We start from the raw sequence: 26,373 nt of genomic DNA on the forward strand, positions 1-26,373 counted from the left end.
GGACCACCAAGCTCTCAGGGGTGGGGTGTTGGGAGAAGAAAGTGGGGTCGCCCGTGGCAATCAACCTATCCACAGGAGCTCCTGTGTTAGGCCTGGACCAGGTGCCCAAAAGGATGTCTGTTAGGGCTTCATTAAACGTCAGCAGGGACTCCGAAGAGCTCGCTGCCGGTTGGAGCACCTCTGTCAGGGGGTTAGTCCTGAATGCCACTGTAGGTAGCTCGAGGCCTCGGCCGCCCTACACAACACCACTGCGTAAGACGCTCCCTCCTCTGTAGCCACGGTAGGAGGAGACAACATGCCAAAGTCTGGAGAGGTATCCAGACCACTGACTTCCCCCAATTCCTCTCTCCAGTCCGGTTCATAGTCTAACAGGTCAGTTAAAGGGTCTCCAGACCACTCCCAGTCCTCCTCACCCTCCACTGGCTGCCAATCCGGTCTAAAAGAGCCAGGGTAGAACAAGGGCACAAAAGTACCAGTCTGCACCGGATCCGGCGTCGGTCGATGCCGGTCTGGCTCCGTGTCCACATCGGTATGGAGGCTGGGGTCGACGTCGGCTGGGGACACAACTGGCGTCAGCTGAGGACGTGGTGCCGGTGGAAGCGGCGCTGTTCCGTGTCCAGGCCTGGATCCAAGGGGACCCTGCGGTGCCGAGGCCGGCGTTGAAGGCCCAGGGCCTCCAGCCGAGTCCGAGGGCCCGAAGGCGCGCCGGCGGAGTCAGGCTGCCCAAAGATGGCGTGCATCGCTTCGTAAAACTGACAAAGCTGGGCTGGGGTTGCTCCAGGTCCCAGAAAGGGAGGGAAACCTGGAGTCGACCGTTCGGCTCCGCACACAGAGCTGTGGGAGGGGCACCACCTGCATCCACCGTCGTGTCAGCCTACGGACGGGGAGCAGTCGAAGACCGAGTGCGAAGACCTGGCTGAAGAATGATGGTGGCTCCGCGATCGGTTCCTCGACATCCTACGCGACCGGGACCTCGAGCGGCGCAGAGCTGACTGCTGTGCCTCGAGAACCTTTTGAGACCCCTTCCGCAAAGACTTCGGATTCATGGCCAGGCAGTCAGAGCACAACTTGGGGTCGTGGCCGCGCTCCAGGCAGAATAGGCACACGCAGTGCGGATCCGTCACCAACATCAGGCGGTTACAGGAACCGCAAGCCTTGAACCCCGGCATCCCTAATGTGCACTAGGAGTCGAAGACTCAAAACGATTTTGACAAAAGTCGCCAAAAAGTCAGTCAATAAGTGACTGGAGGTACTGCTCTCTGGATCTGCGCTGGCTCCCCTTGTGTCACTGCACGGCTCTCTGCTTCCATCCCGCTTCAACTGCATCCCTTGGTGAGGGGCCTAAGTAAGTTGTTGGCTATTTTTTTTGTTGTTTTTAATTGAATTTCCTGATAAACGTTCATAACAGTCGTCACATCCAGGACAATTTTGCAGGAATAATACATTGTGAGGAACTATAAATCACATTTCTAATAACACACAATTGAACGGTCATCAGCACAGCAACATCATATATACAATGCAAGAGTCAAGTCAGCGATTATCTTGGAGTAAGTTAGGGTGGTCACGCAGGTATACTGTAAGTGGCTCCCAAATATCTGATGGTTTCGACATAGTTGGCAGTTCCACAGCATACAATACAAAATTGTCTCTGCAGCATACAGCGTCTTGTATCCAATTCGTCAAGGTAGGGGTTAGTTTACTGTCCCAGTTCATTGCTACCCTACGTTTTGCCAAGAGCAGCAGTATGGCAGTTAATTTCTTTTTCGTCGATTTCACAGGTATATTCAATCCCAATAAACATGACTGTGGTGTGCATAATAATGTACATGAGATCAACATACCCAAATGATGAGTCACAAGTTCTCAATATTTTTTTATCTAATCACAATTCCACGCTAGGTGTGCGAAGTCTGCGTGGTCATCTCCACATCTCTTACATCGTGCATCGTCCCGTAGCCCATATTTATGTAATATGGCTGGAGTGTGGTAGGCTTGATGAATATACTTATAGTGAATAATGCAGAGATTACCACTAGGTGTGAGAAGCGTAATTAGTGCACAGCATGATGCCCAGTCGTCATCCGTCAGGGGTGAGTCTAAAAGTTTGTTCCAGCTGTCCCGGGCCTTATGCGTTTGTGTCCCAATTTCCGCTTGAACAAGCTTATATAGCCTTGATATATTGTTAGTGTGAGTGGGCGTGGCTATCAACGTCTGTAATGGCAGTAACGTTGGGGGCTCCGCTGGGAATGTGGGGTACAGTTCCCTTATGGCTGCCCTCAATCTGTGATAAATAAATCTGAATAGCAAAGTCTGATAACTAATGTAGGACAGGTCATCTAATGAGATGAAAGTGCCGTCTGGGTACAGATCACCCATCTGTGTTATTCCTATTTGTTCTAGGATCTTCATGCTATTTTTTTCTTGTGTGACTGATAGCGCAGGGTGATGAGCCAGTGGCAGATTTGGGGCATATATCGGGGTTTTGCCTGCTTTTTGGCTAATGCTGTGCCAGGCTTCCGATGTCGTCCGCACTGTATTTATTTCTCGCAGCGATAGGTGATGTCGAATGTGTGTAACTATGCTGGATAGTGGTATTGGATCTGCATCACCATCTTCCACTGCTAAGTGTGGCAAATATTTCACCGGGTGAAACCAATAATGTGCGTATTGTGCCTGTGCGCATAAATAGTATAAATGGATATCCGGGACTGCAAAACCTCCCGATTCATACGGAAGAGACATGGTGCAAAGACTGATGCGAGCTTGCTTCCCGGCCCATATCAGCCTGCTGAAATTGGATCGTATTCGTTTAAAAATTGGAGCTGGTGGTTTTATTGGTATGTTAATGAAAAGATATAATAGTTTGGGTAACAGTACCATCTGTATTAATGATATTCTGTCAGCTAGTGATAGAGGCAGTGCGATCCACCTGGTTATTTGTGTTTCTATGCGGTCTATTGTGGCTCCATAATTATACCTCAATACTAATTCCGCATCTCGGTGCACCCAGATTCCTAGGTACCTAACTGGATCGTCATGCCAAACAAGGGGAAATTCCATTTGCGGCGCTTTAGTGTTTGCCGTTAGTGGCATTACAGCCGATTTACTCCAGTTAATTAGTAGTCCCGAGATGCGCCCATATTTTATATACTCCCGCAGTATTGGTGAGAGATTCTCTTCCGGGTTACGCAGGTATAGTACCATATCATCTGCGTATAATGATATGATAATAGGTCGCTGACTGAACCGCAATGCCGCATGCGCATAGTTCTGACGTATTTTACAAGCCAGCGGTTCCAAGGCGATGGAGAACAGTATTGGGGACAGTGGGCAGACCACGCTGTATTTCCAGTGTATCCGATATATGCATATTTACCTTGACACGGGCGGTGGGTTTGTATAATAGGGCGATCCAGTTGATGAGCCTGGGCGGTAAGCCTATTGCTCGTAGTATCGCAAACAGATAAGGCCACTCGACAGAGTCGAAGGCCTTAGCTGCATCCAGAAGTACCGCCACAGCCTGCAGCTCCGGATTCAACTGATGTAGTAGGGAAAATATAGTGCGTAGATTATGTGCTGTTGAGCGCGCTGGTATAATGCCGGATTGGTCAGGTAAAACTATTGTGGGCATGAGTGGCTGCAGTCTTGTGGCGAGAATCATGGCTAGTATCTTCGCGTCGGTGTTTATCAATGAGAGAGGTCTATACGATTCCGCCTTGTCTGGGTTTTTGTCTGGCTTTAAAAGGGCCACGATAAGCGCGTCACGTAGCGTAGGGGGGAGAAGTTTGGTATGATAGGCTTCATCATAGATCTCCAGCAATGGTGGAATGAGTAGGTCTGGAAATGCTTCATAAAATTCCGCAGTATATCAGTCAGGACCAGGCGATTTACCATTAGGTAGCGATTTGATTGCTGTCAGTACCTCCTCCTCCGATATAGGTTGGGCGAGGTATTCCCGATGTGTGTCAGAGAGCCATACCAAGGCAATATCTTCAATATATTCTAAGATGCCAGCCGTTTGTGCCGTGAACTGTGACCTATAAAAATCCCGATATGTTTCTACAAACGTGTTAAGTATACCCTGAGCGTCATACTGTAATTGTCCGCTGTTGTCGTCCTCTATCTGGGTAACCGTTTGCTGTTTGCGTTCCACGCGTACCTTTTGGGCTAGCACCCTGCCTGGTCTTCCACCCTCCCCCAATCTGCGTGCTACCTGGCGTCGGGAGATGTATTTTATTTCATCATCTGCCAACGCATTGTATCTATTCAGTTCTTCCCGTATGTCACTAAGGGTGAGTGCACTATGGGATGTGTCATATTCTGCTTCTAGGCATCTTATGCGATCCTCACTTATCTTCAGTTGTGTTCTGATATCCTTCAGGATACCCGCACTCGTGCTTATACAGACTCCCCTCAGCGTAGCTTTAAAGGCTTCCCACAAGGTACCTGCACTGTCTACTGATTTTGCATTGTTAGCGAAGTAATCTTTTATCGCCTTTTGTATTGTGTCTTTATATATGGGATCATGGAGCGCCGCTGCATTGAATCACCACACAAATGGAGGAGGTATGTAAGTCGGAATTCTTAATGCTAGTAGGACGGGTTTATGATCAGAGAGTGTTTTGGGAAGATGTGTTATGTCTATAGCCCACGTAGAAGCGTGACTTGTGAGAAGCCAATAGTCCAATCTCGGCCAGCTATTATTTACTGTAGAGGAATGAGTGCTATCCCGAGTTGTCGGGTTGCGTGTTCGCCACACATATAGCATGCGGAATTCCGTCATGCCATTGAGAATAATGGAGGCTGCACGCGCGTGTCGTTCTGTGGTATTCTGAGATCTGTCCCGCGTGTCATCCAGCGCTACATTCATGTCCCCTCCGCATATCAGTTCCATATCTGGTAGTGCGCGGATCTGTGCCCAGAGGTGCATAAAGAAGGCAGCATCATCAGTGTTCGGACCATATACATTAACGATGCCTACCTTGGTTCTTCTGACGACACCTATGACGATGACATATCTACCATGTGGATCAATAAGTGATTGGTGCAGAAGAAAGTTAGTTCCTTTACGTATAATTGTAGTGACCCCCCGAGCATATGAGGAATATGTGGCAGATACTGCTACTTCTGCCCACCTATTGCCTAGTGTATCTGCCTTATGCTTAAGTAGATGTGTTTCTTGAAGCAGCGTGATATCGACATGGTGCCTGTCAAGATAGGCAAAGACTTGCCTAATCTTCTTAGGATTGTTTAGGCCCCTCACATTCCACGTTATGATTTACAAGGGTGTTGCTTTAGTCTTCGTATATGTGCTTGATATTACCATTTGGTTCTTATCGAACTAACATTGCGTGTGTTGACCATAATCAGTAGGCGCACGTGTGTGTCATCCTGGGTTGTGCAACGCATTTGTGCGTGTGAGTATGGTGTCCTGGTATGTTTACGACCGTCAACATAACAAATTCCCACCCCGTGCCCCCCCCCCCACCCACTTCGCCATCCCAAATATGGCGAAGTCAAGTCCCCATAGCTGCTAGCAAAGGTCCCTTCCCTCAGTTCTTTCCACAATTCAAACACGATCCAAAAATAAAGGTTGTGTTATACACAGGGGGGACGGTTACCACTGGCTGACTACCCCACCCGGTTAGTGGCTGGGGGACCACGCCGCAACCCCATAGTAATTTAAACATCGTGGGATATCATATAATAGCCGAGATCTGAAAATTAAGTAAACATGTCTCAGAAGTTATAAAAACAGAATAATGAAACATTGAGATGTTACATAAGTAATCATATAACCACACTTACATATCTTGCTGAACATGGAAGATCTCAGGATAACTTACAAAAAGTCTATGAGTTCTGTGAGTTCGATACATTCACCACCGGATAATGAGCACCTTGTCAATTTGGCATACGCTGTAATTCTACGTCCGAGGTGGGATCCTGTTCAGCGCTCCTACCCCTTGGAGACTTACGACGCAGGGTCTGAGGGTGTTTTAGCTGCAAGTATTTTAGTACTTCCTTAGAGTCGTTGCAAATTGTGCTTTTGCCATCTTCCGTGATTTTCAGACGAGCAGGATACAGCATAGCATAGGGGATGTTCATATCTCTTAATTTTTTCTTTACTTCCAGAAATTTCTTGCGTGCTTCTTGTACTTGCGAGGTGAAGTCCGGGTAGATGGAGTCATTCATTCCCTCATTATTTAGCGTTCCTATCTCACGAGCTTTACGAAGGGCCGCATCTCTGTCCCTATAATTTAGTATCTTTGCGATTATGGGACGAGGTCGTGTTCCAGGTATCGGTGAAGGTGCAAGAGATCTATGAGCTTGTTCTACAATGAAGACCTCAGAGAAGACCTCTCTGCCCAGGAGAGTGGTTAGGAGTGTTTCAATGTACCTCTCCATGTTTCCTGTCCGTGTCGTCTCGGCCACTCCCATTATGCGCAGATTACAGCGGCGCGATCGGGCCTCTATGTCCTCGGTCTTCGCCAGCAGAGATTGTATTGCTTTGTCAGCTTTGGTTTGTTTCAGTTCGATTTGATGTTGCGAGTCTTCTGCCTCAGATATTCGGCGTTCCGCCACATCTATTCACTCTGTATGTTTGTCCAGCCTTACTGACATACGGTCAACCCGATAGGTCAAGGAGTCTATTTTCCCGTCAATGTTGGACAGGGTTGCCTGTATTGTGGTGAACATTGACTGGAAATCCACTGTAGAGGCTGATCCTGACACAGTAGCATTTGCGGGATTCGGGTTCGGCGCCGCAGCACCCACAACTTCCGTCGTCCGGCGCTGTTCAAAGTGTAGCTTAGGCTGATTTTTATCCGGTTTCCCCATCTCAGCCACTTACTCTGTGTAGTGCATTAATGAAATGGCTCAATTGCAGCGGTATGGGCCTCCAGATAGCTGTAGACACAGAAGGACAAGCCACCTCGTACAGGCCAGAGGCCGTGCCCCAGCGCGGGTTCAGGGGTGGACCGACTTTAGTCCAGCACCTCAGCACATTCCCTGCATCAGTGGTGGAGGTAGGAGGTGGCTCCGCAGCTCGGTCCGTTGACTTTAGAAAGGCGCGCAGCTGGTCCGGTGCAGGCACGATCTCGTCAGGGTGTGGTAAATAATTTAATTACCGGAACTTAATTTGATGCGGAAAATCTATAATAATAGCTCAGTAAAATAAGAGGCAGAATCCGTGGTATTAGAGGTTCGGAACGGGCTTTATTCCAAAATCAATTTAAATTGAGGAGCTCCATATTCCATCACCACGAAGGTTCAGGAAGTGAAGACGCTACTTTATTGACAAGTAATCATTTTTATACAATAGGCATTACAGTGAAGCAAATGCAGGAGGCGTAACAATTGATAGTAAAGATAAAACATACATGCGTAGCAAAAGTGGGTGTAACTGGGTGTAACTAAAGAACGTCATCAGGTATGATGTCATAATAGGGTGGTTCCATGAAAGAATTTCGCAATGTCAGCAGAAATACTTGGCAGAAATGCGTGCGCAGCAGCATGACGTGTGATTGACGTGCAACTAGGGGGTGAAGGGGACTTGACATTTAGCTCTACATGTGGCGACAGAAGTCTGGAGGGTCAAGTCAACCTAATCCCAAATCATATCTAACATCCTATGTTTAAAGAACTATGTTATCCAAAAGAGAGGTCTTCTTAGAGTAGAATCTTATTCTATACTGACTATACTAACTGTTAGTGCGTGTACAAGCGTCTAAGTGTCTACACAATATGCGGGGGCAGAAATCTTCCATAGTAACAGGGCTATGAATTACTTGTATAAAGACAGAGAAGCCGGGCCTTTTGCTCGGTAGCTGGAAGAATGTTTACTTAAACTACTAGACAGGAATGCATTGGGTAGGGAGCGGAGCAGATAATTTCGAAGGTGAAATACAGTTTTTGGCAGGCAACAGGCTGATGTCAGGCACCGTTAGCTGCGCAGGGAATGAGACAAAGTTCATGGATACAGATGCGAGCTCAGACTGGAGCTTTTCAGAGGCAGAAGGCAAGAAAAGGCTTGATGGCAGAATCAGGGCCTACTTGCCTGGACTGTAAAATGGCATAAATGAACCATATAAAGCCGGTGGCCTTTCATACTTAGGAATAGACTATCCGGCCCATTCATGGCGGATCTGAAAGAGGACATGTTGGCGGTGGACGCACATGTGTTTGCGTCTTCATAACTGGAACTGGAGGGAACATACATGTACTTGTGATTTATACATGAAACCGTTGGGGTCCAAGATAGGGGACATAACTGATCATAAAAATCCATATTTCCACATTCCCTCCTTGTCCCCTACTTGCCCGTCAAGAGATATCAATCTTCATCAACCCGTTGATCTGTTCATATAGCATCATTTGTTCTTCTTTCTTCTTCCGTGATGAATGAAATCTTGGTGGTGGGATACATGATGTGGCACACAGACCACAGATCGCTGGTCCACATTGTAGGCATAGACAGCAACTGAATAATATGAGGAAGCCAATACCTAGGAAGGATAGGACCTTCCATCCAAAGGTAGATAATACACTCCAAAACCAACCGGACCAAGTCCAGGTGCCTGGATTCTGGTGTATCTGGCTTACAATCTTATGAAGACGAGTTATGGCTTTCTATACAGATGGCGAATTTTCTGGTATGAAAATGCAACAACTTGATCCGATGACCCTACAAGCTCCGCCCCTATCGGCCAGGATGACGTCAAGGACAAGACGATTTTGAAGCACAACAATCCGCATAGCAGACTGCTCTTCTGTTAAATTGCCTAAGGCGGAAATAGTTTCGTTCACTACTGCTTCAAGGGTTCTGGTTAATCTACGTATCAGCTTACTATTGGTAACTGTACCTATATAGGGGAAGAGACCTTTATTGAAATCTGTGTATTTTTCCCATGCGGTCTCAGTGTAATCGACTATTGGGAGATCTCTCCTTTCTCTATTGTGTACTAAATGAGTGTTTCTGTGATAATCAGGAGGAGCTAGGAAAACAGGTGGCAAAAGGAATCCGATGTAGCAGGTACCATCCCAATCTAGAGGCAAACGTATATATGCCGTCTGACCACATATGAAGTAGGAATGGCGGGAAGCTCTAAATGTAGACTTGCCTTGATCACTAAATTCTATTACAGTGGTGCATCTACTATGGCCCATATGTATGGAACCATTCTTTCTTACACATAATTCACCTTTAACTGGAAATACTGACATGGCGGGTAAAATTGGAGTAGCTTCGGATTCGACATTCAGGATCATAAGATTAAGCGTAAAATTACCTAATCCATATACTTCATTTTCTAGATCAGTTCCTGTTCTTTTGGGAAGTCCCTCCTTGTTGGGGTGGCAGACTTTGAGTAAAACTAAGTTCAGATTTCCCCATACCCAGTTATTCTGGTAAACTGCAGAATTCGAATCTAGGGAATTAATTAAACTAAACCATGCTCCACAGGAGCCGTTGTGTGTGAACGGGTATGGAAAGAGAGGCAGAATTCCTTTATAGTTCTGAAAGGGAGGGAGTCGGCCACATATCCAACAGTTTGTAGCATTGCTAACCTGATGGGAATGATGTAACATACTAATAAACGTGTTATTGCGCAGCGCAAATCTATAGGACAATTCATGCGGAGGTAATTCACTAAAAGAATGTTCAGCAGTAACATTATAAACATGTCTAGAAATAGGATAATATGTGTGCAACAATATACTTGCAGTAATTATTAAAAGACTTAAGAAAAACAAAATTAATAACGTCACTGTGCAATGACTACGCAGTGATTTACAGTACGCATGTCGTTTCAACTTTATCCTTCTGTTTCTTTCTCTATACAGGTCTAAGCGATACATGGCAGAGACAAATTCGACCGATTCACCTTGGAGAGGACTTAAACAATCAAATTGCCTGACTTGTTAGACCGAAGTTTTAGTTTATATTGTTCATGGTTATTCAGTTCAACCAAAGGAAGTTTTGAGTCAATCGGTGAAGACACGCAAGGTGTGTCGGTTACGTCTGACGGTAGTCCATGAAATTTCTTGATATGACTTGAATGTATCCAGCCTTTTCGACCTTCGATCTTCACGGCTGTCCTCGTCGTTAGCAATACGAGTTGAGGCGATTTCCACCTAGGATCCAGCTGAGACTTCCGATCAAAGTTCCTCACTAACACCAAGTCTCCTGGAATTACGTCATGGGGTTTCACCTCGGTGTTGTCGGGAAAGGCTGCAGCTACCTGTGAACGACAAGATTGTAGTGCAGACATCAAGGAAGCCAAGTAATCTGTCAGCATATTACAGTCAATATCAGTTATTTTGCGTGGTATAGGCGTCCCCCACATATTTGGTGGTCTACCGAAGATCACTTCATAAGGGGATAGCCCTGTTCGAGAGTGTGCTACCATTCTCATGTAAAAGAGTGCAACGGGTAAGGCTACTACCCAGTCGACACCTTTCTCTCTACAAATTTTGGACAATCTAATTTTCAGGGTCTGGTTATGTCGTTCCACGAGACCTGCTGCCTCGGGGTGTCGGACACAGTGAAATTTCCACTGATAGCCTAACAAAAGTGAAACGTATTTCATTAGTTCGGATGAGAACGGCTGGCCGTTATCTGAGTAGACAGCACGTGGTAAACCGTACCGTGGGAAGAATTCTCGAACTAACTGTTTGGCAGTAGTCGGGGCAGTGTAATCTGAAACCGGGTATGCCTCTGTCCAACGGGAAAGAGCACAGACAACTACAAGAACATATTTGAATCCTCGACATCGTTCCATCTGGATATAAATCATCTGGAGGACTTCAAAAGGGTAATCAGGAGGCTGAAATCCACCCTGTTCTACGGGAATGCTTTTACCTGGGTTAAACTGACAACAGATCATACAGGTACGAACTTTTTGTTTAGCTGCTGCTCGTAAATGTTTGTTGAACCAAATGTGTTGAATGCTGTCTAGCATAGCTTTTTCTCCTAGATGCGCTGGACTATGTACAGTGTTAATAACGACTTGGACCATTGAATCAGGAAGGAACCATACAGATTTTTCCTTCGTCATCCATCCTTGATCCGTTTGGATCCCTCCTAATTCAGTCCATTTCTTTATTTCATCTGGTGTAGCATGTGTCTGTATGTCGATTACGTCAAGAGCGGGATCCTTAACCATCATGCAATGTGTTGGTGTCGGGACTATTGTCTTTGTCATGTCGGATGTTTGAGTTTGAGCAGTCTGTTTAGCTGTTCTGTCAGCTAGATCATTGCCTTGAGAAATGATATCAGTAACTTTCGTATGAGCTTTACATTTCATAATTGATATTGCAGTGGGTAGATGTATTGCATCTAATAAGGCATGAATGAGGGGTCCGTGCTGAATGTGGGCACCGTGAGAAGTTAAATAACCTCTCTCTCGCCACAGCACGCCGAAGTCATGTACAACTCCGAATGCATAACGTGAATCAGTGTATATGTTGACTTTTTTATTTGTGGCTTGAATACAGGCTTGTGTCAGAGCGATGAGCTCTGCGGCTTGAGCTGACAAGGTATTTATGCAATTTGTTTCAACGATTTCAGTGTCTGTTGTGACTGCGTAAGCGGCCACTAGCTCTCCTGTACCTGTTCTCATACATGAACCATCTACATACAACGTCAGGTCTGGGTCTGACAATGGGACGTCTGTCAAATCTTGTCTGGGTTTCGTCGTGATAGTGATAACTTCAATACAATCATGTGCAAGTGGGTCTGTTCCATTTAGAGGTAACAATGTGGCAGGATTCAATGTACTACAACGTCTGATTTCTATATGTGGCTGAAACAATGTTAATTCGTAACCAGTAAGTCGTGCTATAGTCAAGTGTTGTGTTTGTGTGCGGTTCAAGAGAACCTCTACTGCATGTAGTACTTGTACTGTCAATGGATGTCCTAATACTATGGCATCGCTTTGTCTGATTGCTAAAGCTGTTGCTGCCACTGATTTCAGGCACGCAGGCAAAGCCTGAGCTACGGGATCTAATGTACTAGAAAAATAAGCACATGGTTTGTGTGATCCTGCTTGTTCCTGTGTGAGTACTGACAAGGCAGTACCTTCGCGTTCTGTAACGAAGAGTGTAAACTGTTTATTGTAACATGGTGTTGCTAAAACAGGTGCTTGGCATAAGGCTTTCTTTAGGCTTTCAAAAGCTTGTGTATGTTCCTGAGTCCAAGGGAGAACAGTCGATGTGGCTGCCTCCTGTGTTGTCAATTGAATGAGTGGTTTCGCTAGAAATGCATACTGAGGGATCCACTGCCTACAATATGAAGTGAGGCCTATGAAAGCCCGCACCTCCTTTTGTGTCTTGGGTATTGGCATATTAGCAATTAGCTGGATGCGATCTGGTGTAAGCTGCCTTCCCTCCTTGGACAGCGAGTGACCAAGGTAAACAACTCGCTGGACACAGAATTGCAGCTTAGAAGGGGACACCTTGTGCCCCTTTTCGGCCAAAAATTGTAAAACCGTCAGTGAGGCTTTTTCACATTCAGGTTCGCTTCTAGCGGTGATCAGCAGATCATCGACGTATTGAAGCAGGGCAGTGTTGACTGGCATGTGGATACTGTCGAGTTCTCGTTTCAGTGCTTGGCTATAAATGCTGGGGCTTTCTGTAAATCCTTGAGGTGCGCGTGTGAATTTAAAGCTTCGTCCATTTAAACTAAATCCGAACAAGTATTGGCTTTCCGGATCTATTGGGACGCTGAAGAAGGCATTCTTGAGATCAATTACAGTAAAGAATGTTGCTTCGGAATCAATGGCTGTCAGTAATGAAGAAATGTCTGGGACTACGGGGTATTGTGGTACTATGCATTTATTTAATTCGCGCAGATCAATAACCAATCGATATACTGGCGGGGCTGTTGGATCGGTTCGTTTAAGAATCGGAATTATCGGTGAATTACATATATTGGAGTCAGTTTCCACAACCACTCCTTGGGTAATAAGCTCGTCAATGATTTGTAGTAAAGCCACTACAGCATCTGGGGGTAACTTGTATTGTCGCATTCGTGGAAGTACCACTCCTGCCTTTAGTGTGACTCGATATGGTGTAATGTTCATGCAACCAACATCTGTAGGGCCTTGTGCCCATAAATGTGTGGGTAAAGTCTGTAGTCGGTGATCCATGTCTCGGGACACGTAGTGCCCTTTGAAATCACGTAAAAACAATCTTACTCCTTCCGGAGAACAACATATAATAGCTTCTAGAGCTTTCAAAGTTTTTATGCCTAACAAGTTTTCTGGACATGATTTAGTAAGTAATAAATCTGTAGTTCGTGTCAAGGGACCGATCGTAAGTGGAAGAGGCTGTGTTACTTCGTTAATGATAGGTTTTCCTGAAAAGCCAAGGGAAATATTCTGTGAGCCTGAGAGGGGTGCCCCTGGAACTTCACTACGTTTTATTGTTGTTCGGCTTGCCCCTGTATCAAGTAAGAATTTTCTATCTTGACCTAACAGTTCACTGTGTACATAAGGTCCTTCTTGATCTACAGGGACCTCAATAAGGGGTAAGCCAACTTCCCTCTCTAGGCTGTTTCATGAGTATCGTTGATAATCAGGATAGTCATACTGTGCGGTCTGATACATCTGTCGGGTCGTTGTTTGTGTGGCAGCAATAGGCTGCGGTGGTGGAGCTGGCATAGACTGTTGCGGAGCTGGCATGGACTGTGCATGCTGCGGGGTTCCTTGTTGATTCTGATCCTGTCTAAGTGGTCTTGGTCTTTCTTTTGTGTTACCTATGGCGATATTATGTTTTAAAACGGGACAATCGTGTACATAATGACCTGGCTGTTTACAATAGTTGCACGTCCCTTTAACAGGACCTGTTGAAACACTGGACTGTGTTATACCCTTCTTATGACCGTCAGCTGGAACTGTCTGGGAAACTAGCATTTTCATTTTCGTGTCTTTCATGCGCCTATGTTCATGTTCTTGTTCTTCTCTAATTCTATTGTGATGGTACTGTAGCATTTGTAACATTTGTGACGGAGTGTTACCTTGCCAGGTACTCTCGAATTTCAATACTCTATTCTTAACTTGGGGCAAGGCATTTTCAACCAATTTTGTCACAAACAGATGTGGATACGACTCGCTACTTGCTTTTATTCCACTATTTATACCAAAACATTTTTCAAATCGGGAATAGAAATCACTAGTGTCTTCATCTGGTTTTTGTTTACAGGCTGAGATTGCACCCCAGTCTTCCTTTTTCGTAGTTAATAAACATGGCAGTACCTGTACTAGTAGACCTGGTAGTGTTTTGATCTTGTCCCCGAGCCCTGAACCTGGACCTCGAGCTTTTTCTTCGTTTTCTAATGCTGTCCAATCTATCTTCTGGTCTCCCACCTCCCAATCCTTTTCCTTGAGTTTTTCGTAAATGCCCGCAGGCATTAATACCTTCAATATTGTCATAATGTCGGGGTAGGTATATTCTCCCATGAGTAACATATCTTTAATTTCACGGTGGAAACCCGCTGGGTCTTTGTCATGACTGGGTACCACTTTCTTCATTTCTAATAGTTCTATTTTAGATATGGGTGTGTATACAAACACACGTTTAAACTCATTGTCATCACCCTTTATCGGGTGCACTTCGCGTAAGGGATTTTGTCTATCCATGTAATACGTCGTTCTTTCCTTGATGGGCAGTGAGACATGTTCAGGACATACAAAAAGAATGTACTGCCTTCTAGATTCTAGTATTTCTCTAATTAACTTGGTACCGGAACCTCTCCATTTATTCGTGAGTAATTCAGTCAATATATCAGGTAAGGGGCCAGGATCGGAGTGTTGGCTTTTATATAATATAAGGAGTTGTTGAATCATATAGATACCAGCTAAACGCTGTTCATCTGGGGCGAGGTTCAAAAACGTATGTGCTAGTGTATCATCACCATATTTTCCAGGACTATCAACCCAGTGTACGGCTGACCTGGCTAATTCTTGTTCGTCCATAGAATCGAGTATATGATAACCCCTTCGTTCTCGGAGTAATTTGTCAGCGGCTTGGAATGAATGTTCGGGGGACCTTATATTTATTATAGGAGTTTGGAATTTTCTGTTATTATCTGGACGTATCGGACATATCGGATCAGTAAAGCATTTAGTATTATTGCAAGATCTTCCTCTACCTACATAGGCCATGGTTTCTAACTGTCCTGTGGGCAGTTCTAATTCTTCCTCGTCCTCGGTTTGTTCTGGTTCGTCTACTGCTAATCTTTCCTCGTGTATTCGTTCTATTTCTTTGCGGATCTTTCTGCTCATAGCTACTATACATGATCGTTTATCGTGTCTCCCCTCTGATATATTCTTACCCCATGTGGTAAGAATTTGCATTTCTTCCGGATTTACCCCTGGTTGATCTTGATTTCTGATCACACAGTTTATGAGGAAACGTAACAGTTCCCCCTGTATTTCCACCTTTTGGTACTCCATGGCTCTGTTAATACTCTCAGGGTCTCGCCCTGACTGAACAAAGTGATATATATTTTCTAAATGTGCAGTCATTCCTGGTAGCTTTCCTAGGTATATTGCAGCTCGTCGGATACGTAATGATGCCAGCATCATTTCGTCCCCTTTTCCGGGCACAGGGTCATATCTACAATCTATTAGAAGTTCCTTGAGCGTGTTGGGAGTTACTAGTTTGGGTGTACGTTGGTGGGCTAATTCTTGAAAGGAAAGTTTATTTGTTCTGGGTGGCGTAGAAAAAATGCTTGATGTACCTCCGGTAGCACCACCTGGGGTGCTGGATGTGAAAGGATTCGTTGAACGGGATATAGCAACCATAGGTGTGGATGCGGATGTAGAAACAGATGTGCTTGCCGGAACTTGTGTCGGAGTTTGCTGTTGCAGAGGTACAGACGAAGGAGGGTCTTGGCGTTGAACCCCCTCGGCAGACGGTCTATGTGGCGCAGTATTAGCATACTCGGGAGCTGCGTCGTCTAAATAAGAGGAAAGAAAAACATCTTCTGCGGATCTGGGATGGCCTTTGGGATGTGCTTTTATCGGAAACAATGGGGGTGGCAAGTCTTTTGGTATCTCCGGAGTAGCCTTAGGTAATCCTTCGGCCAGAAGAGGATACATACCATTCACAAGGGCATTTCTTTGTCTGTCTGTTTGTTCTGACTTTACTCGAGTACCTTCTTCAATTAATACACTTTCTCGAACTTTATTTGAATTCTCCTTACTTTTCTCTTCCTGTCTGAGCGCTTTCTCTGTGCGTCTATATGATTCTTTACGCCATAATTCAATGGCATCTTTCTGTGACTGTCTAGCTTTCTTTTTCCATAATTCTTCTTCTACTTTCATAATGCAATCTGCATCCCAGGTCCCAGCTGCGGGCCACCTCTGACTTTCTGGTAATTCCTTGGTGTAGTCTACCCATAGATCAAGAAATAATATGGCGTCTAGGCCATGTTTATGATACATGAAGTACCCTGGAGTGTCCCTAGGAGGAATGGGAACAGCTTCTTCGAGTACCCCTTTTCTAGTTTTAATCTGTCTTAATTTCGAAAAGAGCGGCATATTGAGAACTGATCTGATACCTAATTTTGAACACGTTTAATACCATAAAACACAATAATGAACAGTCATTCACACCACAATATACAGAACGTATTTAAAACATTTTAACATTTAACATTTAATGAATAAACAATGATGGTCATTTAGGGAACTAGTCACTAAGCATAATACTCGATACTAACTAGGTAATTTTGAATTATGTACTAGACATACTTGATATACTGCTAAACAGTACAGATACACTGCTGAAACAGTGCAGACCGGATTTGTGTACCCAAACCCGTCTTGACCGGCACAACCTATGTGCACGTCAGAACGCCTCCCCGATAATGGTACTCACCGGGTAGCTCGGAACGGAAGGCTTCGGAACTGAACTGAACTTGAACCGGACTGGACTCGACTCGGAACTTCGGAAACTTCGGAAACTGGTGGGCCTCTGTATACCTCGGATCTTGCTCTCTCAGCTAGGCTCTGGTCGGGATACTTCGCACTTCTCACCGCCTCGTCTGGGTGTTGATCGCAGCCTCAGTTACCCCCGCTCGGCAGGAGGGAGATACAGGAAATCCTGTGGGTACGCGTTGTTGTCCGTCCAGCTGTGACAGGAGACCGGGCCTGCAACGCACCGCCGGCGCGTGAGATGAGAAAGTGTCCCTATTCGGGCGCCATTTATGTGGTAAATAATTTAATTACCGGAACTTAATTTGATGCGGAAAATCTATAATAATAGCTCAGTAAAATAAGAGGCAGAATCCGTGGTATTAGAGGTTCGGAACGGGCTTTATTCCAAAATCAATTTAAATTGAGGAGCTCCATATTCCATCACCACGAAGGTTCAGGAAGTGAAGACGCTACTTTATTGACAAGTAATCATTTTTATACAATAGGCATTACAGTGAAGCAAATGCAGGAGGCGTAACAATTGATAGTAAAGATAAAACATACATGCGTAGCAAAAGTGGGTGTAACTGGGTGTAACTAAAGAACGTCATCAGGTATGATGTCATAATAGGGTGGTTCCATGAAAGAATTTCGCAATGTCAGCAGAAATACTTGGCAGAAATGCGTGCGCAGCAGCATGACGTGTGATTGACGTGCAACTAGGGGGTGAAGGGGACTTGACATTTAGCTCTACATGTGGCGACAGAAGTCTGGAGGGTCAAGTCAACCTAATCCCAAATCATATCTAACATCCTATGTTTAAAGAACTATGTTATCCAAAAGAGAGGTCTTCTTAGAGTAGAATCTTATTCTATACTGACTATACTGACTGTTAGTGCGTGTACAAGCGTCTAAGTGTCTACACAATATGCGGGGGCAGAAATCTTCCATAGTAACAGGGCTATGAATTACTTGTATAAAGACAGAGAAGCCGGGCCTTTTGCTCGGTAGCTGGAAGAATGTTTACTTAAACTACTAGACAGGAATGCATTGGGTAGGGAGCGGAGCAGATAATTTCGAAGGTGAAATACAGTTTTTGGCAGGCAACAGGCTGATGTCAGGCACCGTTAGCTGCGCAGGGAATGAGACAAAGTTCATGGATACAGATGCGAGCTCAGACTGGAGCTTTTCAGAGGCAGAAGGCAAGAAAAGGCTTGATGGCAGAATCAGGGCCTACTTGCCTGGACTGTAAAATGGCATAAATGAACCATATAAAGCCGGTGGCCTTTCATACTTAGGAATAGACTATCCGGCCCATTCATGGCGGATCTGAAAGAGGACATGTTGGCGGTGGACGCACATGTGTTTGCGTCTTCATAACTGGAACTGGAGGGAACATACATGTACTTGTGATTTATACATGAAACCGTTGGGGTCCAAGATAGGGGACATAACTGATCATAAAAATCCATATTTCCACAAGGGAAGGCACTTATACGCCCATCAGAATTGGCTTCTTCCTCATATCACAGGGTGATCCCCCGGGTGGAACAGCAGTCAGGGCGCAACTTGTCATCCACTTTGGAGAGCATGCGCAGGACCACGTGCAGCAGACCCTGCAGGTGCGCGTCAAATACAGCACCCGTTGCGTGGCCACTTAATAGATCCCCCTCGCCATCAGTGGAATGCTTCACACTTTTTGCGCCGTCCCATGTAACTAGCATGCGCTGCGCACTGCTGTGTGCTCTGTTGGGACCGCTCCGTCGCCAAACCACATCTCCACCTCCCAGTATTCCATCGAGACTGCCGCATATGGCCGCTCCTCACCAATAGCGCTGTTCCTCCAGTATTTTCCAGATGGACCTCTCCCAGAAGCGATGCTGGTGTCAGGCAGATTCAAAGCCACCATGCGTCTTGGGACTGACGCTCACAATGTATGCCGGCCCCAGTCAATATTACCCTTATTTGCTAGACGGCACAGGTAGGGCGCAACAGGACAAGGGGGGCTGCGTCAAGCCAGCATCCCGGCGGGAGTCTCTTACCATGTGCCGCGACATCGTGCCTCCTAGGATCTTTAATCTTCCGATCTCGCGCCAGGGCCTCACTCCACCTCCAGTGCGGCGCTCACGTTCTCTCGAGCACCACAAGGCCTGTGCAGCGAGGCGAAATAGTAGTCCGTCGTCCGCGGCCACCAGTACCCACGGCTCGGCACTGTCCGCTCACCGCACATTGGTCCCTGCTCCGGCCACGTCAGAAGGCCTGCCCCAGATAGCGGCGCCCCAGGCTTGCGTGCAGGATGCGGCACGACGCAGGCAGTCTCAAGCGTGCCATCACCACCCGGCCGGGTCCGCAGTCCCTCTCGCTCCGACCCAGTGCACCGCGGATGAAGTCAGAGCGCCCATATACCACGGCAGGTACTTCAGCAACACGATTCCTCCGTTTTTTGGGAGAGTTCTCAGTGTGGTATCCAGGATAAATGCAGGATTGCGGCGTAGTCAGGAGAGCTCGCTTACATCGCGGCCATTTCCAAGCGCGGCAAGCTCCGCCCCCAAGTTGTTGGCTATTTTAAAAGTGTTCGCACACGGAGCTCCGTACTATGTGACTGCTCCGACGCTATTTTGGCCACGTCCTCTACACTCCACTTTTGTCTAAATTAAACTGTTACAAGTGTGCTGCAAATTAAACATGATAAAGTTTGTTTTCTTCCTGGACAAGGTTTATCAACAAACCATTGGTGAAACCGAGTCCAGGAATGCAATATGGTATAATGTGAAATAGCAGCAGTCCACTTCAAAAGGAATACACAACAGCATTGGAAGGAGACAGGCAACACTGGCACTAAAGGGAAGTACACTGTGTGTGGATGTCCACCTTCTGAAACAGCAAAATGCAGTCACTCAAAGTGACGCTAACCAGAGGCTTTAGTAGTATGACCCACTGCCCAATGCTGTAGTAGGCAGAAGCAAAATGGGAATGACACAACAGACCAATGGGTGACGAGAAGTGGCAGAAAGCCCCTTTAAGTAAGTATATTACACATATAATTTTAGTAAAATCAAAAGGTCTTGGTTAACGTCATACCTAAAGGAAAACACTGAGAACCAACAATAGATCAAGGGATAAGGGAAACAACAGTAAGTATTATGAATAGGAACCAAGGCCTAACTAATACACTCCTGGATAAAGAAGTACTCACCATTGCTCGCTCTTTCTGCAAATCCAGGTTTATGTGGAATGGAAAACTAACCAGCAACCCTTGGGATTAGGGTAACATGTGGCATGTATCAATAGGTCAGACATCATACATTGCACACGTTTTGCCTTTAGAATGGCTGAAAACAGATTCTCGGGCAGTTTTATCTACTTTTAAATGTGCACTGTGATATGGGGCAAGAAGCAGTATGAGAAACAGTTTGGCTCACTGTATCAGCATCCAAAGTTTAAAAATGCACTATAATAACAGAGATTGAAAGAGAAAAAAAGCATTTGAACAATACAACAGTTAAGAATACCTGTAAATAGACATCCAACCTCTTCTGAGTAAGGTTCATCGTCTGGAGTAACTTTTCATCTTGGTTAGTAGATTGCACATTTTGTTGCTTAACAACTGCTTTTTTCTCCTTCAAATACTTCTCTCGTGCCGACTGGAACCAATGCAATGAGTCAAACTCCTGGTACTGATCTAAGAGCTTTAAAATGTAAGCAACACCTACAGTAAGAAAATAAAAATAATAAAAAACACACTAACTTGAAGGGATCTGCAAAACAGTGTACGTGATCTACCTGTTACACCATTCATAAACATAAAGTCACACTTTATTCAACAATATATAGAATATACCACAGCAGTTAAGGGACAGAGTCCTTTTATGAAACTGCATTCACACAATCAACTTTGATTTGTATACTGTATATAATCGGAGCTGGTTTAATGGCAAGGCAATTCTAGACAGGGTCCTTGATGAAGGGGCACTGGTTTACACAGTCGAGTAGCAAACGCGTCTTTACTGCTAGGGCTCGAATGTCTCTTTGTTCAATTGTGCTGAAAGCGTTTCTATAGCCACGGCACATAATGTAGGCTTAGCACAGTAGAGCAATTATGACACAGAAGTACGAGTTACTTACCTTCGGTGACGATGTATCTGGTACAGACGTTGTCTAGCCGGAGATTCCTTAACTTAGAATATCCCCAGGCGTCAGGCTGGATCTGGAAAACTTTTCGCAGCAGCACCTCTGCGCGCGGGGGACGGCGCCACACGACCCCGCCCTGATGTCGTCCACGTACGCGACGTCAGCGTGGTCATATAAGTCCCTCCCGGTGCGTTGACGTCAGTTTTCTTTGGAGAAACATTTCCGCGGTACAACGCGGAGCCGCCAACAACAAACTGTGAAGGTATGGGAACAGTGTGCGAGGGATGAAAAATCTGTGAATAAAGAAGGAGGATGGTGCAAGACACGATAGTAAAAGACAGTATTAGACACTGCCTACATACAAGTGAAAAAGTTGTGAGAAAGAACCCCACAAGCTAAGCGAAGACCCTTTGCGAGTGCAACAAGGGAAGAATATCTCAACAGACAGAAACATTACCATGTAGAACTACAGACAGAAATAGACTGTTATTACTATGTAGAACTGTGTCGTCTAGCAAGAAGGGAGCACAGAGAGAACAACGGTCCACCGTAGGAAGGTATGAAAAGATTGGCACTGCCCCTATAGTAATGGAAGTCTGAAACAGACGTCAACAGATCCCCAAGGAAGACGACTGTAGAGGAGACCAGAACCCTGAGCCAATAGAGAAGGCGGGAGGGAGGGAAGGTAGCAGGAGAAGAAAAGAAAATGAAGATGAATCTCCTGGTGAAGGTTAATTAAAAGGCATGATTTTACAGGTAAGAAACCCCTGAGAGGGAGTCAGCTGTATTATGGCAATTCTCAAAGGGACGCAACAATGTGAGCACCCGTGAGAAAAAAACCAATGGCAACGGAAAGAGGCCAGCGGAGAACCCCACTTGGCAAGGTCCTCGCAGAACGGGGAGGCAGGGTGGGCGTTAAGGAATCTGCGGCTAGACAACGTCTCTACCAGATACATCGTTACCGAAGGTAAGTAACTCATACATCTGATAGAGACATCTAGCCGCAGATTCCTTAACTTAGAATAGATACCACAGCCATACCCCAAAGGGGAGGTGGGTCTGCGACAAAACATCAGAAAGCGCCAAGCACTTGAGCCGGCAACAGAGTGACGGACAATGGGGAAGGCTGTGGCAGAACAGCCAGACAGCAACCCAAATAGCTCGGAAGAGCAAAAGATTACAGGATGCAAGACATCCCAAAAACGCCAGAATGGCGCTACACCATACCTGTATAAGCATGAGAGGTAGAAACGGCACCAGCCATATACCAGAACAAAAGAAAGAGAGAGGAAGAAGGACCACTCTCAGATTAATGGCGCACTATGTGAACACCGACCAAAGGTTGAGAAGAAAAATGAAGAGATGCAACCAGAGCCTACCAGGCTAGCCCATGGAAGGAAGGCCGGAGAGGCTACAGCCAAGAACCAAAGTTCAAGAGTAGAAATGAGCGATGTTTTTAGAATTGCAGGCGGAGACAAGAAACATGCCAAGTGCACACCCAGTCCCAAAAGGGGGAACAGGGGCGAACAGTAACAATCTGAAGCACGCTGATGCAGGCCACCACATAAACAGCCACAGAGACCATAAGGTGGCGTAGCTAAAATAAGCATAAAACAGCCACAGAGACCATAAGGTGGCGTAGCTAAAATAAAAATAAGCATGAGGCCGCTCGACCAGGCAGCTGGAAGGCCAAGGTGAGAACCAACATACGAAAAACAGATATGCAGGGTGTAGACCTAGGACTTTGACATCAGAAGAGCCGTCCCGCATGCCCAGCTGATATAATATAGGGTGAACTTAAAGAAGGAGGAACATCCGAAGGAAGGTGCAGCAGAGGCAATAAAGTACTAAGGCATAGAAACGGAGGGAGAATCGCAGAATTTCAGACCACACCCTCCGACTGGAAGGAAAGTAACCCTTGTCCAGAAGAGAAAATCGTTCAATAACTGAACACGAAGAAGGGAGCAGTTTAACACCGGGAAACCACCCCAGTAAGTGGAATGCAAAAAGGGCCTTATTGGCAATTCCGCATGCAGCACTGAAAAGCTCCCTGAAAAATTGAGACTTCGGACCAGACCTTGCAGCCTCGAAGAGAGGTGTAGAGTTAGGAAGAAGAGTACACGTGGAACTTGTATATATACATAAATACATATATTTGGTAAAAACGGGTAAAGCAGCCACGACTATGCAACATGGTTGTAGGGGAACACACCTGATGCAGTAAGGACAGACGGAAGCTGCCTTTAAAGCGTGATGAACACCCCGAAAAACCTCCCAAGGAGGAGAATGAAGCAAATAAGCAAGATGACCCATGACGTATAGAAGACGCCGCCAACACACAACATTGAGCACCGTACAACAGCAGATAACATTGAGCACCGTACAGCGGCAGATAAGAGCACCAGAGGATGCATAGAGGCCAAGGGATCTCTTAGGCCCAGTTGTCACTGTCACAGTAGGTTAACTGCCAGTTTAAAACGCATAATGCAGCCAAAGGATGCTAAATGAAAGGATAATCACCCCGACCATGGGAAAGGAAGATCTGAGGCTTACTACCAGCCTAAAACACATGAAGCATCAAAAGGATGCTAAATGAAAAGGTACCACCCCAGAATAAACGGCGGAGGAACACAGGCCTAAGGCGGGGGGGGGGGGGGGCACGAAGGCCCGCAAGGAGGCGCTGAACAACCGAGTCGGGGTGAGCATCAAACAATAAAATCCCATCAAAGGGTAAATCAACAAATCTCTCCCAGATATTCTCCGGGAAGTCGCTATCCCGTAACCAAGCATGGCGCCGCAAGGCGACTGAACCAGCCATAGCCCGGATTAAGGAATCAACAGTATCCAAGGCGGAGCGGACTGTAAACTCAGCAAGGTCACGGCCATCCCAGAGAAGATGAAGGAGGTCAACACGAGCGCTTTCAGTGCTGGTGGAGAGCAAAGACTCTGCAGAGTCTGTGGAAATATGGATTTTTCTGGTCAGTTATGTCCCCTATCTTGGACCCCAACGGTTTCATGTATGAATCACAAGTACATGTATGCTCCCTCCAGTTCCAGTTATGAAGACGCAAACCCATGTGCGTCCACCGTCAACATGTCCTCTTTCAGATCCGCCATGAATAGGCCGGATATTCCATTCCTAAGTATGAAAGGCCACCGGCTTTATATGGTTCACTTATGCCATTTTACAGTCCAGGCAAGTAGGCCCTGATTCTGTCATCAAGCTTTTCTTGCTTTCTGCCTCTGAAGCTCCAGTCTGAGCCTGCATCTGTGACCATGAACTTTGTCTCATTCCCTGCGCGGCTCACGAAGCCTGACATCAGCCTGTTGCCTGCCAAGAAACTGTATTTTACCTTCGAAATTATCTGCTCCGTTCCCTGCCCGATGCATTCCTGTCTAGTAGTTTCAATAAACATTCTTCCAGCTACCGAGCAAAGGCCCGGCTTCTCTGTCTTCATGCAAGTAATTCATAGCCCTGTTACTATGGAAGATTCCTGCCCTCGCATCTAGTGTAGACACTTAGACGCTTGTACACGCACTAACAGTCAGTATAGTCAGTATAGAATAAGATTCTACTCTAAGAGACCTCCCTTCTGGATAACATAGTTCTTTAAACATAGGATGTTAGATATGATTTGGGATTAGGTTGACTTGACCCTCCAGACTTCTGTCGCCACATGTAGAGTTAAATGTCAAGTCCCCTTCACCCCCTAGTCGCACGTCAATCATGCGTCATACTGCTGCGCGCGCATCCCTGCCAAGTATTTTTGCTGACATTGCGAAATTATTTCATAGGTCCACCCATATGTGACATCATAACCAATGACGTTTTCCTTGTTACACCCAATTACGCCTCCTTCAGCTACGCATGTGAAATGTTATCTTTGCTATCAATTGTTACGCCTCTTGCATTGGCCTCACTGTAATGCCTATTGTATAAAAGTGAATAATTATCAATAATGTATGTACTTCACTTCCTGAACCTTCGTGGTGATGGAACCTGGAGCAACCGATTATAATCGACCATTGGAATAAAGCCCATTCCGAACCTCTAATACCACGGATTCTGCCTCTTATTTACTGAGCTATTTTATTATGTTTCTGTATCAAATTAAGTCCCGGTAATTAAATTATTTACCACATGAATGGCGCCCGAACAGGGACACTTTCTCATCTCACGCGCCGGTGGTGCGTTGCAGGCCCGGTCTCCTGCCACAGCTGGACGGACAACAACGCGTACCAGCAGGATTTCCTGTATCTCCCTCCGGTCAAGCGGGGGCGACTGAGGCTGCGATCAACACCCAGACGAGGCGGTGAGAAGTGCGAAGTATCCCGACCAGAGCCTAGCTGAGAGAGCAAGATCCGAGGTATACAGAGGCCCACCAGTTTCCGAAGTCCCGAGTCGAGTCCAGTTTCCGAAGTGTTCGAGTCGAGTCCAGTCCGGTTCAAGTTCAGTTCAGTTTCCGAGGCCTTCCGTTCCGAGCTACCCGGTGAGTACCATTACTGGGGAGGCGTTCTGGCGTGCACATAAGTTGTGCCGGTCCAGACGGGTTTGGGTACACAAATCCGGTCTGCACTGTTTCAGCAGTGTATCTGTACTGTTTAGCAGTACATCTAGTATATCTAGTATATAAATTCAGAATAATTCAGTTAATGCCGAGTATTATGTTCAGTAATTAAGTTTCCTTAGATCGTATCATCATTGTTGCTCAGTTAAATGTTAAATGTTAAATGTTTTTAGTACGTTCTGCATATTGTGGTATGAATGACTGTTCATTATTGTGATTACTGTATTAAGTTTGTTCAAGATCAAGTATCAGATCAGTTCTCAATATGCCGCTCTTTTCGAAATTAAGACAGATCACAACTAGAAAAGGGGTACTCGAAGAAGCTGTTCCTATTCCTCCTAGGGACACTCCAGGGTACTTCATGTATCATAAACACGGCTTAGACGCTATATTATTTCTTGATTTATGGGTAGACTACACTAAGGAATTACCAGAAAGTCAGAGGTGGCCCGCGGCTGGGACCTGGGATGCAGAGTGCATCGTGAAAGTAGAGGAAGAATTATGGAAAAAGAAAGCTAGACAATCACAGAAAGACGCCATTGAATTATGGCGTAAAGAATCGTATAGACGTACAGAAAAAGCACGTAGACAGGAAGAGAAGAGTAAAGAGAATTCAAATGAAGTCCGAGAAAATCTATTAATTGAAGAAGGTGCACGAGTGAAATCAGAACAAGTAGACAGACAAAGACATGCCCTTATGAAGGGTATGTATCCCCTTCTGGCCGAGGGATTACCTAAGGCTACTGCGG

At 45.8% G+C, this 26,373-nt stretch overlaps 1 protein-coding gene across 1 annotated transcript in view; it reads right to left on the minus strand.

The window, feature by feature from the left end:
- The window catches only part of WASHC4 (WASH complex subunit 4), a 987,939-nt gene that overhangs the window by 111,881 nt on the left and 849,685 nt on the right, over positions 1-26,373 (minus strand). Inside the window, exon 31 of the mRNA XM_085653223.1 lies at positions 20,438-20,634. Within this exon, the coding sequence (XP_085509349.1) occupies positions 20,438-20,634 (197 nt within the window). The remainder of the gene's footprint in view (positions 1-20,437; positions 20,635-26,373) is intronic.

This window comes from Triturus cristatus, chromosome 4_1 (genome assembly GCF_964204655.1).
Source record: "Triturus cristatus chromosome 4_1, aTriCri1.1, whole genome shotgun sequence".
In the NCBI taxonomy this organism is placed as follows: domain Eukaryota; kingdom Metazoa; phylum Chordata; class Amphibia; order Caudata; family Salamandridae; genus Triturus; species Triturus cristatus.